General features: G+C 43.5%; 1 protein-coding gene and 1 pseudogene across 2 annotated transcripts in view; both read left to right on the top strand.

The window, feature by feature from the left end:
* The window catches only part of LOC139909341 (host cell factor 1-like), a 41,184-nt pseudogene extending 22,943 nt beyond the window's left edge, over positions 1-18,241 (top strand). Inside the window, exons 21-30 of the transcript XR_013507184.1 lie at positions 466-611; positions 698-853; positions 9,336-9,534; positions 10,933-11,088; positions 11,465-11,667; positions 11,838-11,972; positions 12,101-12,286; positions 13,343-13,667; positions 14,374-14,431; positions 17,243-18,241. The product of XR_013507184.1 is annotated as a host cell factor 1-like (transcript). The remainder of the gene's footprint in view (positions 1-465; positions 612-697; positions 854-9,335; positions 9,535-10,932; positions 11,089-11,464; positions 11,668-11,837; positions 11,973-12,100; positions 12,287-13,342; positions 13,668-14,373; positions 14,432-17,242) is intronic.
* Positions 18,111-20,000, top strand: part of plxnb3 (plexin B3) — a 64,137-nt gene continuing 62,247 nt past the window's right edge. Inside the window, exon 1 of the mRNA XM_078288042.1 lies at positions 18,111-18,158. Within this exon, the coding sequence (XP_078144168.1) occupies positions 18,111-18,158 (48 nt within the window). The remainder of the gene's footprint in view (positions 18,159-20,000) is intronic.

Genomic DNA, 20,000 nt, shown 5'->3' with positions numbered 1-20,000 from the left:
CAGGTAGTACTACTACTGCAAATACTACTAATGCTACAGGTAATAATACTACTGCTACAGGTAGTACTATTACTGCTAATACTACTACTGCTACAGGTAGTACTACTACTGCTAATAGTAATACTACCACTGCTATAGGTAGGACTAATATTGTCACAGATAGTACTAATACTACTACTGCTACAGGTAGTACTACTACTGTTAACACTACTGCTACAGGTAGTACTACTACTGCTAATACTACTACTGCTACAGGTAGTACTACTACTGCTAATACTACTACTGCTACAGGTAATACTACCACTGCTACAGGTAGGACTAATATTGTCACAGGTAGTACTAATACTACTGCTACAGGTAGTACTACTACTGGTGGTACAGTGTGAATTGGAGCTCAGCTATGACAACACTAACTGACTGACAGCAGTGACAGGATGTGACATCACTCCTCTGTTTCCCCTCCAGCCCAGCAGGGCGGCGACGTCCTGCAGGACGGCAGCGCCGCGGACACTACTTCCTCCTCAGACCCCGCCTCCTCCGCCACGGCCAATCAGGGCAGAGCTGTTACCACGGTGACACAGGCCACACCCACTCCAGGACCCTCCATACCGGTGAGAGGAAAACAACTGAACACAGCAGCGCTGAGCTTTATTAGAGAATGTGACTCTGACATCCCATAATGCCCCTCTGTCTCCAGGAGATTTCCTCATTGGTCGGGGAGGACAGGGCGGAGTCTTCTGAAGCTATCGCCATGGTGACAGCCGAGGAGGAGGAGCCTATGCAGACAGACAACCAATCAGAGGCTGTTATGACATCAGCAGCCTCCATGTTACAGGTCCATCAGAGCGCACAGGTACACACACACACACACACACACACACACACACACACACACATATATAAAGGTAACCGTTTGAATGTGGAGGCGTGCATTACCCGGAATCCCTGTGTGGTGAGGTCACTAAATGAGTCTAGTCTAGTCTTGTTTATTTATGTAGCCCTTTATCACAAGCGTGTCTCAAAGGTAGTGGTGCCACGATTCGATTTGATTTTCGATTTAAACTTTTTTTTTTTCAGCACTGACGGCTATGCCATCGTTAGACTATCGAGTCTTGATTTGTAAAGATCAACAGATCATTGGTTTTATGCCCTGACAACTGTCATTTACATTTTTAAATTCTTCTTTAAAAAGATGGTATCAAGTGTGATATAACTGCCATATTTTCTTTTTTGAATGTACCACACTAAGGCCATATGGTCACATTTTTTCAAAGTTTTTCCCTTTAATTTGGTACCAAATACATGGCAAGGTGATGCAGGGCGTCTCCTCACTGAAGTGTCAACATTCACAGTATGACAACAAAACAGATCCTTCCTATCTTGGCTAACGATAAGCTTTCAAAATAAATACAAAACCTCCAGCGCTTCAGCCCACACAGTAATAAGATCAGACAGTAACAGTCGCCAATCAAATATGGAAAGAGCGGGGGCGGAGCCTCTGCCCGGTGTGAAATAAAAACAGAAATGTACGTACAATAAGCAGGGCTTAAAGACCTCCGGCCAGGTGCCGGGTTTCCGGCATATGGACGTTTTAGATTCACAAACTATTTTCGGCAAAAAAAAGAAAAAACACTCACTCTCACTTTTTGTTTGTTTGGTTTTTTTTATATAATATTTTATTAATTTTTTACACACAACCAAACAAAGAACCAGACAGCACAGATATTGCCAAATTGCAAAACAAGAATAAATAAATTAGTTAACATACATGGGTTGCATTACATACATGTGAATTACATCCTATACATTTTTGTATACATTAGTACCATGTCAAAGGAAAGAAAAAACAGTGTCTATGACTTATTTGTGAAAACAAACAGAAGCAGTAGGCCAACAAGATCACCAGGAAGATAATCAAGGAAGGGTTACCAAATATTCTAAAAGTCGTCATTACCCTTTACTGTAGCACTGAGGTGTCCCACAGGAAAAACCTTAAAAGTTTCTCTGTGCCGCTGTGTGACTGAGGGAGGCGTCTCCCTGATCCACTGGAACAGAACGCAGCGCCTCGCTAACAGCAGAAGTTTACTCATTAAAGTCAGCTGTCCAGCGGATAAAGAGAACTGCCCGTAGGTATCTTCAAGAGAAACAAACCTGGTTCCATCTTTACTGTTTCGTGGAAAATTGAGCTAAGCTCCTTGGTAATATTTTTCCAGAACCTGGACATCAAGGGGCATTGCCAGATACAATGATAGTAAGTTCCTACTTCTTTTTTACACGTCACACAGAAGGGAGAGATCAGGGGATTCATTTTGTTGAGAAAGTGAGGAGTGCGCTGCAGTCTGTGTAATATTCTGTACTGGCTCTCTCTGAGTCGATTACATGTAAATATTTTCTTAGCAGATTCAAAGGCATCTGACCACACCTCGGTATCAAATTTAACCTCCAAGTCCTTTTCCCATAACTCCCTGTAAGTGCAGGAAAGACATTCACAACATTCCTTTTCTTTGCGTTTTCATTTATTGCCTATTTATTTTACAACCTAAACTTTTGGGGAAAGGGGAGGTGGAACAAAGGATTCGCAGTTCATGGTATGCGTGCAAAGCACGCGTCAAAGGCCCGGCCTGTATACATGGGAAACACCCCTGCTCCGAAGATTGATGTCCATATAAGGTCATGCGCATCACACAGGTGTCTCCTCTCACTGGCGCAGATAATAGACTCAACACTCCCTGGTTCTGTTAACATTAACACAGTTAACAGAGTATAGTTTTACATAAAAAAGGGAAATTAATTTTTTGTTGTTAAAGGCAGTCAAATTAAAATTGAGAAGGAAGCTTTCCATTGAGCTTGTCATCGGTTGGTCTGTTGGGAATATAAGGTCGGATTTTACAAAATGCCTCACCTGAAGAAAACCAAAAAAGTGGCTGTGTGGTATTCTGTATTTAGTCTGAAGTTGTGTGAATGACATGAAATTATCACTTTCAAACAAATCAGCAACAAATCTTAGTTCCTTTGAGTACCAGTCAGTGGAAATACTTTTCCCTACACCAGGAGGGAAGGCTTTATTTTGAGTTAAAGGTTGTAACGCTGATGAAAAACCTCTCCGGCTGATATGTTTAGTAATATCACGCCAAATCTTAAGTGTGCTAGACATGATAGGATTGTTTTTGACCTCTGCAGGAAGTTCACCCATGTCAGTTGAAATAAGGCTGACAGGAGAGAAAGGGGCACGACACCATGCATCCACGGCGGCTCTCCTTGATGTAGAAAATGTTTGAGCCAGCCTGATGTTATCCGGGCATGGCAAGCCCAGTTAGAATACAGAAAGTTGGGAAGGGCTTGACCCCCCCTGTCTATTGGCAACTGTAAAGTCTTCATCTTTAATCTAGATTTCTTTCCATGCCATATACATTTTGAAAGAAATCTTTCAATATCTAAAATGGCTGTTCTATTGATCCTAAGTGGTAGCATTTGCATTGGGTATAATATCCTAGGGAGCACATTCATCTTAATTAGGCTAATTCTACCCATCCACGACAGAGGGAGATCAAACCACCTGTTAAGGTCACTTTTAACAGATGTCAGAATTGGTGTGAAATTGAGTTTATACAACTCTGCAATGTTTGCCGATACTCTGATGCCCAAGTAAGTAAAGTGTAAAGTTGACCACCTGAAAGGGAAATTGACAAGAGCTGCCCGGTCCCCAAAGTCACCCAATGGCAGGGCCTCCGACTTGTCATAATTAATTCTGTACCCTGAAATCTGGCCAAACTGACTGATGATTGATATTAAAACAGGTATGGAGCTCTCTGGATTGGTAATAAATAGCAATACATCATCAGCATATAGTGAAATTCTGTATTCAATGTCTCCTAATATGACACCCGACAGTCTGTGGTGGTTCCTGATAGTCTCGGCAAGTGGCTTGAGCGCAAGCGCAAATAATAGCGGTGAAAGGGGACAGCCTTGACGTGTACCTCTACTCAAGGGGAAAATGTCAGACATCGAGCCATTTACCAGGACCCTCGCAACTGGAGACCTGTATAGAAGTTTAACCCACTCAATAAAACCAGAGCCCAACCCAAACCCATCGAGAACATCAAAAAGATGTTCCCACTCTACCCGATCAAATGCTTTTTTAGCATCCAATGAGACAGCAAGGGCCCTTTTCTTTGTACTTTGGGAGAACTGTATTACGTTAAGGAGCCATCGAACATTGGAGTAGGAATATCTATTTTTTATAAATCCTGTCTGATCTGGTCTAACTAAAATGGGCAACACCTCCTCCAGTCTTCTAGCAAGGAGCTTTGGAAGTAATTTGCAATCAACCCCAAGCAAGCTTATTGGCCTAAAGATGCACAGTAATCAAAAGGCTTATCTTTCTTTAAAATCAGAGAGATATGGGCCAGATTTGTTGGCGGAAGTGTGCCTCTTTCAAATGACTCGATAAACATGTTGGTTAGAGGTCCTACTGCCAACTTAGCCATCTTTTTATAAAATTCAGGCCCGAACTCATCAGGGCCCGGAGCTTTCCCACTTTGTGGGGAGTTAATGGTCTCTAGGACTTCCTGTGCTGTGATTGGTCTGCACAAATCATTTCTGCATTCTTCAGATAAAGTGGGAAGATTTATTCCATCAAAAAAACTTTTTCTTAGCACAGAAGTATTTCGACACTCAGATGAGTATAGTTCCTGATAGAAGTCCTTCATCATTTTACTAATAATTTTGGTTTCAAAGTGTTGTGCGCCCGTATCTCTGAGCGATGGTATTACGCGAGGCCCGGCCCGGCCCTGGCCAACCGAGCAAGGAGCCTGCCGGGTTTGTCACCAGATTCAAATAATCTGTGCTTGGCAAAAAATATTGCTGATTCTGCTTTTTGAGTTAGCAATTGGTCTAGGGCAGATTGGGCCGCTTCTAGTTTTTTTAACACAGCTGTGGAGGAGGAGGTTTTAAAATCTTTATCCAGGGTTGTAATTGGCTGTTCAAGCTCTAGCTGGTTTGCAAATGTACTTTTTCTCTTTGCGGCTGTATAGGAGATTATGGCCCCCCTCAGGAAGGCCTTGCCTGTTTCCCATAGGGTAGAAGCAGAAACATCAGGTGTGTCATTTGTGGAAATAAAAAGTTCCCATTGTTTTTCTAAGTATGTTATAAATGTAGGATTGCTAAGAAGAGATGGGTTTAAACGCCAGTGTCTAGATAGGGGGTCACAGTAGTAGGGGGTGGTAGGAGTCCAATAGCGACTGAAGAATGGTCTGAGAGGGCACGTGTTAATAGAACAGGCTTTGGTCCTGTCTAGAATTAATCTTGAGATAAAGATATAATCAGTTCTTGAGAGAGAGTGATGAGGGCGAGAGAAAAATGTAAAGTCTTTCTCTCGTGGATTGATGACTCTCCATGCGTCCAGTCGGCCTAGGTCTGAGCATGGCTCCTTTGTGACTTGAGACATTTTGGAGGGCGGTAGGGTTGTAGGTGGGCTATGATCCATTTCTGGAGCCAGGCCACAATTAAAATCCCCTCCAAGTATTACATAAGGTGGGCAGATTGAAGAGATATAAATCAGCCAATAACTTGGAGTAAAATGAGCTGTCAAAAGTATTTGGGGCGTAAGCACTTCCTATAAGAACGTGTTCCCCATACAGAAACCCAGTAATGACAACAAACCTTCCTTCTGTATCTTGGATGACTTTATCAAGTGTAAATGTAAGATGTTTGTGGAGAAGTATTGCTCCCCTCTGCTTTTGGAGTTGAATGAAGAATGATAAATTTGGCCAACCCAGTCTCTTTAATTTTAAGTGTTCAGATCAGTGAGGTGGGTCTCTTGTAACAGTGCCACTTGCACCTTCTCTTTTTTAAGCATGGAAAGTATTTTACGCCTCTTCACCACGTGATTAATACCTTTTGACATTCAGTGTGATGATTTTTGTGTTACTTATGATGTGAAGTACTTTTTAGATAACAACTGAAAATGATCCATTTCAAACAGGGAAACAACCCATTAGTAAGAATGTTGTGCAGTCCACTATAATTTGGCGGATGAACTGTGCTGGCAAAAACATGCCCATCTCCTACAGATGGGAGAACAACAAGAACCTTCTTCATGCCCAAAAAACAATGCAAATATGAAAATAGCAACAGAATATAAAGGCTTAAAGATAAAACTAAAACAAAGAGCTACCCAATGGGTAGTGCTATAGGAGCATGTGCCGCTAAGAGGAAAACAACCTCCATATCCCACTCCCGCCCCCTCAACATAAAGTTATCAACAAGCATATTATTATTCTGGCCACCTAGATCAACACAGCTTCTGCAGCTACAATATTATCAGTCATAAACGGGCCCTTATTTGTTATTAATGTTAGAATAATGAGCCATACATAAAGGCGACTGCATCACACTGCAGAAATTACTTGAGAGAGAAAAAACACAGTTGAGCAAAGACAACATTGAAACCTTTTAGAGTCTTATGTTGAGTTGCTCTCTCAAGATAGGACAGCTTCTGTATCGATTAAAGAAACTCACCCAGTCCTTAGTAAGTTGTAGACCTCCAATTCAAATAAAACCAAAGTTACAGTCTTGTTCGGAAGCTCCTTCTGACCGTCTCTCTCCCAGCGTGTTGAGAAAGTTCTCTGCATCTCTCCGTGTTTCTCCGTGCCGATGTGGTTCACCATCAGTGTGGCCGGGAAGCGCATGTTAAAACGGATACGCTTCAGTTAGAGCTTGACACACCGCTGAAGGTGCGACGCCTCTCTCGAACCGCAGAAGACCGGTCCTGATGAATGTAGATCCGCTGTCCTTCGTATTCCAGGTTAGGCTTTGCCCTCATTGCTGCCGTTGTCCTCGGCTTGTCCCTGGAGTTGTGGAGTCTGATAACCGCCGGGCGAGGACGCGCCCCGCGGTCCCGGGCTGCGGTGGGCTCTGTCAATTTTAATACGGCTTTTAGTGCCAGGGCTCGCTTCTAAACCAAGCACGGGGGGTGGCCGGGATTCAAAGAACCGTGCAGGACGTTTTCCCTCCATGCCCTCTTTCAGATTGAGGACGCGAATATTGTCCCGTCTGCTCCGGTTCTCCGTATCATCCGTGCCGTTGGCCAATTCCTTAATTTTCTTCTCTGCTTCAGCGAGTCTTTCTTCCGGACCGGTCACTGTGTCCTCCACTTCCGACACCCGCTGCTCCGCCTCGGCGATGCGTTTGGACTGGCTTTCTAAAGTTGTGGATATTCTTTCCAGAGTCCCCGAGATCTTAGAAAGCTTCTCTTCCATAATGTCAGTAAAATTTTGAGTTGCCTCGCGAATCAGAGCCGTGGTGTCCATAGCTGGCGGGGTTCATCACTTTTCGACAGAGAGTTTGTTGTTTGGCTGGCAGCCGGAGCGGGTGTCGTTTTCCGTGCCTGAATTTTGGTTTGTTTCGACATTGCCTGTTATCAAAAGGACACTTTTCTTCTTGCCACTAGTTCGTACAACACTGTGTTAGTATAGTAAGCCGAAAGGGGCGCATTAAATTGCAAATAATATAATTAAAGTCGTGTGGGAGCGGGAGCTCGGTGAAAACACGTCTCTGTCAGCCATCGTCACGTGACCCCTCACTTTTTGTTTTTGATGAGTTTTATCCAATCATATTCAGCGAAGCAAAGCAATATTTTACATTTACCAATGGAATGTGAGCACGTTTTTTTTTTATCCAATGAACAGCGAGCTACTTTCTATCACCATGTAGCACCGCTTCCGTGGTGTAACACAGCTGAAATATGGAAAGGAAGTTTCTGAAAGCTGGTGAAGAAACACGTCGCTGAGAGAGGAGTAAGAAACAAACGGCGATAGGTATGGATTGAATAAACGGGTGGAGACGGGAAACCGTTTGACTCTTGGGACAGATGAAGGGAAGCGGGTGTTTGTTCTGCACTGTGAGCTCAACCAGCAGAAAGAAAGTGCTCTGTCCACACGAGGTCGATCCAGACACAACGCCGCTGTGCTGCACTCTGACATGTGATCTGACATGTGATCTGACATGTGATCTGACATGTGACCACACGGAGCGACATGACAGCTCCGCTCCGGCAGCAAGGACAGACCGGGACGTGATCTGTCTTTCACAATTTACAATCGTCATTCAGCATCAACATGTGGCTTTGCTTTGGCTGTTCTCTACAGAGCTGCCAGGTCACCTGGTGAGAAAAAAATTATTGATGTGGAAATCCATACAGGCGCCGATTGGTAAACCGCACACGGCTCCATGAGCACGGAATAGTAAACCGTGCACACGGATTAGTAGACCGTGCACACGGATTAGTAGACCGTGCACACGGATTAGTAATATGTATATTGATAACATCGAACAGGGACACCACAGCGGCCCACAGAGATGCATATATAATTTAATTAACATGCTTTTTCTACAAGCATGATTTATAGGGAGTAAATAGGTTTCATATTGTCACCAAAACACATCGGATCATAAATTAGACCTACTGATGTGATTAATCAGTGGTTATGGTTCATATGGTCTAGGTGCCTAATGGTTATTACAGCTCACTGTATGTATGCTGAGCGGTGTGTAACGGCTCTGGCTCACTGTCTATAGGCCTAAAAGTCCCTTTGATGTTATCAACGTTGATATTACAAATATGTGCATGGTTTACTGATCCATGGGCACGCTTTAGGAGTAAATTGTAAGAAAACCGTGCCCACTGATTTCCACATCATTTTGTTGGGGGGGGGCTCCACAGTTATCCTTACTGCACTATGTTTATAGGGTTAGGGTTTATGTTTATGTTTATAGATTAATAATGCTGTGTGTTGAATATTCATTCATTCAGCACAGTAATGTGTCAATTGTTTTCATTGTTCTTGTTATTGGACTAGTTTAATAGAGAAATAAATGGTGCGATGGTGCAGTGTGCAGACCCCCCCCCCCCCCCCCCCCCCCCAAAATCAGTCCGGAACATTTCGGGCTCAGAATGTTTTTTTGCTTTAAGCCCTGAATAAGTAAACATCTACTACAATAAAGAAATGTGTAAACAGAGCTGTGTAACATTGCAATCAAATATATAAATAAGAATAGGTAAAATTAACTTAAAAATATAAACAGAAAATTTTTGATTTTGCTGTTATATATATATATATATACATATATATATATATATATATATATATATATATATATATATATATGTATATGTATATGTGTATATATATATACAGATAAATAAAGATAACTTAAAATAAAAATTGAAAAATGTGGACATTGCAGTTAAAAAAATATAAATACAAATAAGTGAGAACTGTGTAAACACTGCAACATTTTTTTATTTTTTTATTTTTTTTTTCTCTCTCTCTCAGATGGCCTCCACAGACAGTCTGCCTCAGGAGCTGATGTCATCAGAAGGGGACGGCGGTGAGGTGGTTACCGGGGCGACGACCCTGATGGTGGCGACAGGCTTGACCCCAGAGGAGCTGGCCGTTACCGCGGCAACAGAGGAGGCAGCACAGCAGGCGACAATACAGGCTGTACTGCAGGCAGCGAGACAGGCTGCTCTGGGTGAGAGCAGACAGACAGACAGACAGACAGGCTGCTCTGGGTGAGAGCAGACAGACAGACAGACAGGCTGCTCTGGGTGAGAGCAGACAGACAGACAGACAGGCTGCTCTGGGTGAGACAGACAGACAGACAGACAGACAGACAGGCTGCTCTGGGTGAGACAGACAGGCAGACAGACAGACAGACAGGCTGCTCTGGGTGAGAGCAGACAGGCAGACAGACAGACAGACAGGCTGCTCTGGGTGAGACAGACAGGCAGACAGACAGACAGACAGGCTGCTCTGGGTGAGAGCAGACAGACAGACAGACAGACAGGCTGCTCTGGGTGAGAGCAGACAGACAGACAGACAGACAGACAGACAGGCTGCTCTGGGTGAGACAGACAGGCAGACAGACAGACAGACAGGCTGCTCTGGGTGAGACAGACAGGCAGACAGACAGACAGAGTCTCTACTTCAGTAATCAATATTCCACCAGCAGATATTGAATGATTCTTCCTGAACACTGGCTAAACAAGGTGGTTGCTAAGCAACACAGCAGCCAATAATGATGAGTCTTACATTACATTCACAGTACCAAATCACAGTACTGTAAAGTAGTATATTTAAATTAGCTGATTGTTAACTGTCTGTGACATCATCACAAGATTTCCTCCACATCTGTCCATCCTGTACTGCTATAGATGTGTTATTATATTATATTATATTATATTATATTATATTATATTATATTATATTATATTATATTATATTATATTACATTATATTACAACAGGGCTGCCCCCGACCAAAGATGTTCCTAGTCGACTAGTCGTCGCACGTTTATGATATTAATTTAATTATTTTTATTTTTATTTTTTTGAAAAAACACACCCAAGTCGCGGCTTCTCGGTCAGAATCAGCGGTGAAATACACTCTGCTTCACCCAGAAACCACACAGTGGGCGTGGGCTGTCAGTCGCTCGCTCTGAGCCCGCTGCTGCACAGAGCGCCGTCCGCTTGTTTATTCAAAGTTTATTAATATTGAACGTGTCGCGGGTCCAAAACGCACCAAATCCCACACCGCGGGTCCTCGGGTCCCGGCGACACACCGCCAAGCGCAACCCTGGTCTGACAACTTTTTAACGACGAGGCGCAGCTGCCGATGGAGTTTGAGGGTTTGTTTTTTTTTTTCCTGCGACTAACTGACCAATGAAGACTTGGTCAACTAAAACTCTTCTCATCCACTAACGTCTGGTCGACTGTTAGGGGGCAGCCCTACATTACATTACATTATATTATATTATACTATATTATATTACATTATATTATATTATATTGATGTGTCCAGGTGAAGGTCAGGTGGATCAGTCCATCCCTGTAGTTTATAGATCTATATTAATATATTAATGTCTCTCCAGGTGAAGGTCAGGTGGATCAGTCCATCCCCATCGTTCTGACCCAGCAAGAGCTGGCGGTTCTGGTCCAGCAGCAGCAGCAGCTGCAGGAGCTTCACAACCAGAACCAGATTCAAGCAGAACCAGAACCCAGCCAGACGCCCAGCACCCTGCCCACAGGTAACACTGGTTCCACTGGTTCCACCCTGCTTACTAGTTCTACTGGTTCCACCCTGCTTACTGGTTCTACTGGTTCCAACCTGCTTACTGGTTCCACTGGTTCTGAGTAGTTCCAGGCTTCGGGACTGAAGCAGCAGACTGAAGAGTAGCAGCATCACAAGAGGGAATATTATAAATCATCTTTATTCTCTCTGTCTTTATAGAAATGAAACAAAATAATAAAAACCTCCAGCAGAGTTTCAGCACTTTGACTTTTCATGTTTGTCTGAACCAGCTGATCCCAGAGCAGCAGAACCTGCGGTCCCGTGCAGCTCTACTGCAGTAAACCCCAGAAGAAGAGCTTGAGCTAATGTTTTTCCTCCTGCTGTTTTCCCAGAGGGCCTTGCTCCGGCAGACAGTCTGAACGACCCGGCGGCGGAGAGTAACGGTCATGAGCTGTCGTCCGCGGCGGTAACGAGCGCCGTGGCCCGATTGGCCAGTACGTTCGGCCCGGCTCCGCCCCTGTCCTGCGGCCCGGCCAAGACGCAGGCCGCCGCCCTGCCGAGCGACGTGACAAACGGCATCGCAACCACAGCCGGGGTGAGACGCAACGCAACGCAGCAACGCAACGCAGCAACGCAACGCAGCAACGCAACGCAGCAACGCAACGCAGCAACGCAACGCAGCAACGCAACGCAACACAAGGTGGCAGTGAGACTGGAAACACCCGCTAAACCTGTGTGTGTGTGTGTGTGTGTGTGTGTGTGCAGAAGCAGGGCGTCCCGGCGGCGGCGGTGAAGCCGGCGGTGAAGAAGGAGAGTCAGTGGTTCGACGTCGGGATCGTCAAGGTGACCAACATGGTGGTGACGCACTACTACGCTCCGTACGGAGACAACATGGCCGACGTAAGAGATTCCAACAGAGGAAACGGAAAGCATTGATTTATTGATCATCTGCGGCGGGACGACCGCGGCCCGGTGCCGGCCGATTACCCGTCCGTGTATCGATCTGTGTGTTGATTCTGTGTCGGCAGGACGACTCCGGCGCGGCGCCGGACTACGGCCGGATGAGGAAGGTGGAGCTGCAGCCCGGGACGGCCTACAAGTTCCGCGTGGCGGGGATCAACATCTGCGGCCGCGGGGCGTTCTCCGAGGTGTCGGCCTTCAAAACCTGCCTGCCCGGCTTCCCGGGGGCGCCCTGCGCCATCAAGATCAGCAAGGTCAGAACCGCCAGCTGTTACCATGGAAACACTGTGAACACCATACTGAGGTGAAGTGATGGAGAGCCGCACTTCACCTCATCTGTTAGAACTGTCTCACTGCTTCACCTGTCTCACCGCTTCACCTGTCTCACCGCTTCACCTCTCACCGCTTCAGCTGTCTCACCGCTTCAGCTGTCTCACCGCTTCACCTGTCTCACTGCTTCACCTGTCTCACCGCTTCACCTGTCTCACCGCTTCACCTGTCTCACCGCTTCACCTGTCTCACCGCTTCACCTCTCACCGCTTCACCTCTCACCGCTTCAGCTGTCTCACCGCTTCACCTGTCTCACTGCTTCACCTGTCTCACCGCTTCACCTGTCTCACCGCTTCACCTGTCTCACCGCTTCACCTGTCTCACCGCTTCACCTGTCTCACCGCTTCACCTGTCTCACTGCTTCAACTCTCACCGCTTCAGCTGTCTCACCGCTTCAGCTGTCTCACCGCTTCACCTGTCTCACTGCTTCAACTCTCACCGCTTCAGCTGTCTCACCGCTTCACCTGTCTCACCGCTTCACCTGTCTCACCGCTTCACCTGTCTCACTGCTTCAACTCTCACCGCTTCAGCTGTCTCACCGCTTCAGCTGTCTCACCGCTTCACCTGTCTCACCGCTTCAGCTGTCTCACCGCTTCAGCTGTCTCACCGCTTCACCTGTCTCACCGCTTCAGCTGTCTCACCGCTTCAGCTGTCTCACCGCTTCAGCTGTCTCACCGCTTCACCTGTCTCACCGCTTCAGCTGTCTCACCGCTTCAGCTGTCTCACCGCTTCACCTGTCTCACCACTTCAGCTGTCTCACCGCTTCAGCTGTCTCACTGCTTCAGCTGTCTCACTGCTTCTGTCTCCTCTTACTCTTTTCTCACATTGTTCATGTTCTTCATGTTTCTGCACACATGCTGTAATTCATTTATAGATTCATTCTTTTCAGTCTTATATTTCTACTTGATACGTTCTAGAGTTCTGTTGGGTTCTACTGAGGTTCTACTGAGGTTCTACTGTGTTTCTGTTCTGTGTTTCAGAACCCGGACGGAGCCCAGCTGACCTGGGAGCCTCCCTCTGTCACTTCAGGGAAAATCATTGAGTATTCAGTTTACCTGGCCATCCAGTCCAGCCAGGCGGAGAAGCCCGGCTCCGGTCCCGGTCCCGGTCCCGGGCCCGGTCCCGGTCCGGCCCAGCTGGCCTTCATGCGTGTGTTCTGCGGGGCGAGCGCGTCCTGCCTGGTGCCGTCGTCCAGCCTGGCCGGCGCTCACATCGACTACAGCACCAAACCTGCCATCATCTTCCGCATCGCCGCGCGCAACCAGAAGGGCTACGGGCCGGCCACCCAGGTCCGGTGGCTGCAAGGTACAATATTAATATTCATAAAAATATTCATCTTTTTTTTTTTAGATATTTATTTTTAATTTGTATATTTATTTTCTTTTTATTGGGGTTTTTGGTACAAAGCATACACCATCTCCATAAATTTCCTCCAATACGAATATATAACATACATAAAATATGGAACAGTGTGAATATCTCCAAATGTAAATATAAATACGTATGGCTTGATTTATTTAATTTTTAGTTGGAGGTTTTTCCTCGAGCTCCTTGTTCTTACAACTAATGTTGGAACGTTCAGATCATCAAAGATCCTTTCTGTTCGGATCATCAAAGATCCTTTCTGTTCGGATCATCAAAGATCCTTTCTGTTCGGATCATCAAAGATCCTTTCTGTAAGTGAAGAGGAAAATACTTTCATATAAAGAGAAAATCTTGTGGGTCTTTATATCCTGCAGGTGGCTGCTGGGTAAAATATTAATATTAGTAAAATAATTAAATAACAACCAGATGGGCTACATGGTGGTGGTGATGATGATGATGATGATGATGATGATGAAGACCATGATGAAGGTTATTTGGCTGAACGGGACCTGGATCCCTGTTGAACAAACTGGAACTCTGCACAACCAGTTCATTATCTTTAATACTGCCTGTCTCTCTCTCTCTCTCTGCCTGTCTGTCTCTCTCTGCCTGTCTGTCTCTCTCTGCCTGTCTGTCTCTCCTGTAGAAACCAGTAAAGATGCAGTGAAACCAGCAGTGAAGAGACCAGGAGCTTCTCCTGAGATGTAAGACTGTTAGAACCGTTCTCTCCCTCCTGTTGAACCAGGTGAAGTTAGTCCATGAAACACCCAGGAGGCTGCAGCAGTCGCTCCGGTTCTTTAGGTTCTTTAAGTTCTTTAGGTTCTTTAGGTTCTTTAAGTTCTTTAGGTTCTTTAGGTTCTTTAGAGTTCCAAAAAGAACAACAAACGACCATAAAGTTCCTCCACGGCTGCAGCAGAATCCAAACCATCTCATCTTGCTCCGTTCTTCAGAACAGAAACCTTCACTTCTGCACGCCTCCAGAGCTGCTGTGGGGAACATTTGTTCTTTTTGGAACTGTAAAGAACCTGAAGAACCGGACCGACCGACCTGAGGCGGCACGGCGGCTCAGCGGTTCGCTCTGTCGCCTCACAGCAAGAAGTTCGTGGGTTCGAATCTCCGCCCCGGTCCTTTCTGTGTGGAGTTTGCATGTTCTGCCCGTGTCTGCGTGGGTTCCTCCGGGTGCTCCGGGTTCCTCCGGCGGTCCGAACAGGGCTCTACAGTGCGAGTATTTCACTCGCTTTGCCCCTAAAAATAGATATGTGCGAACCGGAAAAATAATTTCCGAGCACAGCGTGCGAGTAAAGATTACAACCTACCGTAATCTTTTTTTCCCCCGCTGCTATTCGTTCAAAAACTACAAGTCCCACATTCCACAAGCCGCACCACAGCAGTTTTCTGTGCTGACGCAGCCGGCGCCGAGTGAGAGAAAGGTGAACAACACTGGAACAAAGTATCGGTGCGATCGGCTGTAAGCTAACCTGCAGACGTCGCTAAAAATGAAGCCCATTCATTTTTATTTTGAGCGAAAAAGAGACGAGGAGAAAGAGGAATCCGGCGAGGAGGATTCACAAGGTTCAACTAACGAGACTTTTGTAGAAATTTAACTGACAACTTAAAACACAACAGACCGGAGTTGTGTTTTTTACAGTTTGTAACGGTATGTGTTAGCTAGTTAGCTGTTAGATGTAATCTTTACATTTCAGCTGTATGTTAGTTGGCTAGCTCTCTGCTGCCATACAAACACGTTGTTTCTGAGAACAATCAGCACACATCATTCAGCATTATGTCCAACCAGTGTTTATATTCTACTGTGGCAGGTCGCCCCGTAAAGTCGCGACCCGCCGTGCTAAACATACGTTCTATAGTGTTTTCTATAGTATTTGTATAGTACTCGGTAGCGGCACCGCTGCTGAAAATGCGCCGATTTTTTTTTAATTAATTGCAGGCTATTTCTGCCAAGACGCACCTTAATGATGGAAGTGACACGTAGTGGCGCGTGGTGGCAGACAGAGAGGACGTTCATTTGCATATCTGTATAGGCTACTGTGGATTTTAAGTTGATTCAAGTGTAGAGATGTTTGTTTTTACTGTAGTAGCCTACTTGTTACATGATGGATCTATAGAAATTATTTCTTTATGGATTGTAATCTTAATTGTAGGCTAAGATGTCATGCCAATAAAGTAAAAAAAAAAAAGTGAGGGCCTATGTCCATTATTACCTGCTTAAATTGGCTTAGAGCTGTCACACTAACCACTTAATGGCATTACATTTACCTTTTATTGTATATTTTATCTGGTGTATTGTTCAACAGATCATTTGGGGGTTTTACATTAAAAATAAGCAGATTTTCATATATACTCTTAATACAACTACTCAGTACCAAAGAAATCTGAGAATTATAAAGTCTTCTTGAAAAAAGGATTCATAGTTTCTGTAAAGTAAATGCACCATTAAAATACTTCCAGAAGATAATCTTTATTATTGAAAACATAATTACTTAACATAGTTTAGCTATTTTTATCTACAGACTACAAGAAATGCTCATGTTTGGTTCCATTTCAGACAGTCACAGCTGTCTTGCACACAGTGAGCTAAATAAAAAGTAGTAGTGATGTCTCAATAAAATAATATTAGCATTATAATGGCAGCATAAGGCACTATGAGTCAGCTGAGAAGAGGACCCAGGTCAGGCTGCCATGTGGTCCCGTTCCAGAAGAGGAATCCTCTCTACTGGTTTATCTCTGTGCTCTGGGCATGGGCCAGTGTGTGAGCATGTGCTGTTGCACAGATGTGTGTCCCTTAGTACACACACACACACACACACACGCACAGTATAAATATGTATGTAATAAATAGTTTGTTAATAAACTCTGTGTTACTTGAACATTCATGAACTCCTTGGGAAACAAGTTAGTGTCGAGCTCTGCTGAACACGCAGTCAGTCAGTATGTATACTGTATATATATGATGCAGTATGTATATGTAGTGTGTATACTGTATATATATGATGCAGTATGTATATGTAGTATGTATACTGTATATATATAATGCAGTATGTATATGTAGTGTGTATACTGTATATATATGATGCAGTATGTATATGTAGTGTGTATACTGTATATATATGATGCAGTATGTATATGTAGTGTGTATACTGTATATATGATGCAGTATGTATATGTAGTATGTATACTGTATATATATGATGCAGTATGTATATGTAGTATGTATACTGTATATATGATGCAGTATGTATATGTAGTATGTATACTGTATATATATATGATGCTATGTAAAGCCCTTTGAGACATGCTTGTGATAAAGGGCTACATAAATAAACAAGACTAGACTAGACCTTCTGCTAGACTAGACCCCTCCTGGACTAACAGAGTTCACCTGGTTCAACATGAGGAGAGAACGACTGAACTGTTCCTTTAATATATAGAAATATAAAAACTTTACTTGATGCTTCTGTAATATTTAATATTTCTGTATGTTTCTGTTTCTGTCACAGGAAAGCTGCTGGGCCAAAGAAGGCCAGACCAGACCAGTAGGAGGGGCGGAGTCACATGACCTCTGACCTCACCTGACACTGAGGACGACGCCCCAACACACACACACACACAGCAGGACAGTGGTGGGGAATTGAACCCACAACTTGTTGATTCAGACCAGAACCAACACACACACACACACACACACAGAGCTGTGTTGCCATGGAGACGAGATTCATCACCATTGTCTTAATTCTCCATCCTGCTGCTGGTTACTGACTGTTAATATTATTATTTGTATTATTATTATTATTGTTATTGTTGTTATTTCATCATCAGTGACTCCAGCCTGTCTGGACTCTTCGTCTGGAACGGGAACTTCTGTTTGGGGTGTCAGTTCAGTTCTGGTTCTGTCCAGCGGGGGGCGTCGCCGTTCCACAGGGAACAGACCAATCACAACTCTTCTTCTGTTAAAATCCTTTGTGTTTGTTGTCATGGAGACAGGGTGGGGAGGTGGGAGCGGTGCTAAGAGTTCATTAAAAAAAAATTAAAGTTGTTTATTAAAGATAGATGTAGGTCTCTGTCTCTCTCTCTCCTGGCAGTTTGTTGTACAGCAGGAAGCAGGAAAAGGTCAAAGGTCACGGTAACTGCTGGTGAAGCTGTGGGGTCGGAGCTTCAGACACTCTGTTGTAAATTAGTTTCTTTATGTAGCAAAACACAACTTTTTTTCTCTTTTTTTAATAAAATCCCCTGTAAGAAAAACCTTACTCCACCGGTTCAGACCGACCGGCTTCTACTGGTTTCTGTTTTCTGTTTTTTGATGGAAAAGTTTGGCAGCTGCTCAAAGCCTACCGGGCAGCAGCATTCATCACCATGGCAACGGCAACAATGGAACTCACCGATTGGTCGGTTTGGGCGGCGGCGGCCGACCAGGAAGTGAATGAATTGACGTGACGGAATGTTTTGTCTGTTTGTGAATATTCTCTGGAACAATAAAGGTTTTTAGAGCATCTTTTTTACCGGCTGAGTGGAGTCCGCTTCTTCTGCTGAAAACTTCCATAAAGTTTATCCTACATAAAGTTTATCCTGCATAAAGTTTATTCTGCATAAAGTTTATCCTGCATAAAGTTTATCCTGCATAAAGTTTATCCTGCTATAGACTGAGGAACGCAGTCCGTCCGCATCCATTTTGCTCCTCAACAGGTCGGCCGATCAATCTGAAACTGCACATGGGCGTTGAGTATTGTCGTAGGCAGGGACTGACGGAGCAGATTTTTCCATTTACGCTGTTTATGCGCCTTTTTGGCAAGTTTGCGCGGAGTTGTGGCGCGCATCCCCGGGTACGGACTAGTTCTATTGAACTGTATTGTAATTTACCGTCTACAACTGTATCTACTCTAAAACCACTGAACTAGTCTAAACTACACTGAACTGAACCGAGCTACACTAAACTACACTAACCTGCACTACACTGAACAACACTGTAACTGCACTAACCTAAACCCACAGTTAAAATACACTACACTATAATTACACTAACCTAAATTAAACTAAACTACACTGTAACTACAGTTAAAATACACTATAACTGCACTAACCTAAACTACAGTTAAACTACACTAAACTACATTATAACTACAGTTTAACTATAATAACCACTAAACTACACTAACTACAGTTAAACTACACTAACTATTGTTAAACTACACTAAATTAAACTACACTAACTATTGTTAAACTACACTAAATTAAACTACACTAACTATTGTTAAACTACACTAAATTAAACTACACTAACTACAGTTAAACTACACTAAATTAAACTACACTAACTACAGTTAAACTACACTAAATTAAACTACACTACAGTTAAACTACACTAACTATTGTTAAACTACACTAAATTAAACTACACTAACTACAGTTAAACTACACTAACTACAGTTAAACTACACTAAATTAAACTACACTACAGTTAAACTACACTAACTATTGTTAAACTACACTAAATTAAACTACACTAAATTAAACTACACTAACTATTGTTAAACTACACTAAATTAAACTACACTAACTACAGTTAAACTACACTAAATTAAACTACACTACAGTTAAACTACACTAACTATTGTTAAACTACACTAAATTAAACTACACTAAATTAAACTACACTAACTATTGTTAAACTACACTAAATTAAACTACACTAACTAAACTACACTAACTATTGTTAAACTACACTAAATTAAACTACACTAACTAAACTACACTAACTATTGTTAAACTACACTAAATTAAACTACACTATTGTTAAACTACACTAAATTAAACTACACTAACTACAGTTAAACTACACTAAATTAAACTACACTATTGTTAAACTACACTAAATTAAACTACACTAGCTACAGTTAAACTACACTACGCTAAACTAGACTAAATTAAATTATGCTACACTGAACTTAACTACACTGGACTAAACTGCACTAACCTACATTACACTGCACTAAATGAAACTAAACTACACTACACTGGACTACACAACACCCAACTACACTGAACTAAAGTAGAAACTACACTGAACTAAAGTAGAAACTACACTGAACTAAAGTAGAAACTACACTGAACTAAAGTAGAAACTACACTAAGCTACACAACTTCATCTAAACTACACTAAAATAAACTACACTAAACTGAATTAGACTAAAGCTTCTGATCTCTATATTTTACCCAGTGTCATCCTATATGGTCATAAACTATTATCTGTAGAGTCATATA

This window comes from Centroberyx gerrardi, chromosome 14 (genome assembly GCF_048128805.1).
Source record: "Centroberyx gerrardi isolate f3 chromosome 14, fCenGer3.hap1.cur.20231027, whole genome shotgun sequence".
Lineage (NCBI taxonomy): Eukaryota > Metazoa > Chordata > Actinopteri > Beryciformes > Berycidae > Centroberyx > Centroberyx gerrardi.
The sequence above is the reverse complement of the archived record's forward strand: the minus strand, read 5'-3'. Positions and strand labels throughout refer to the sequence as shown.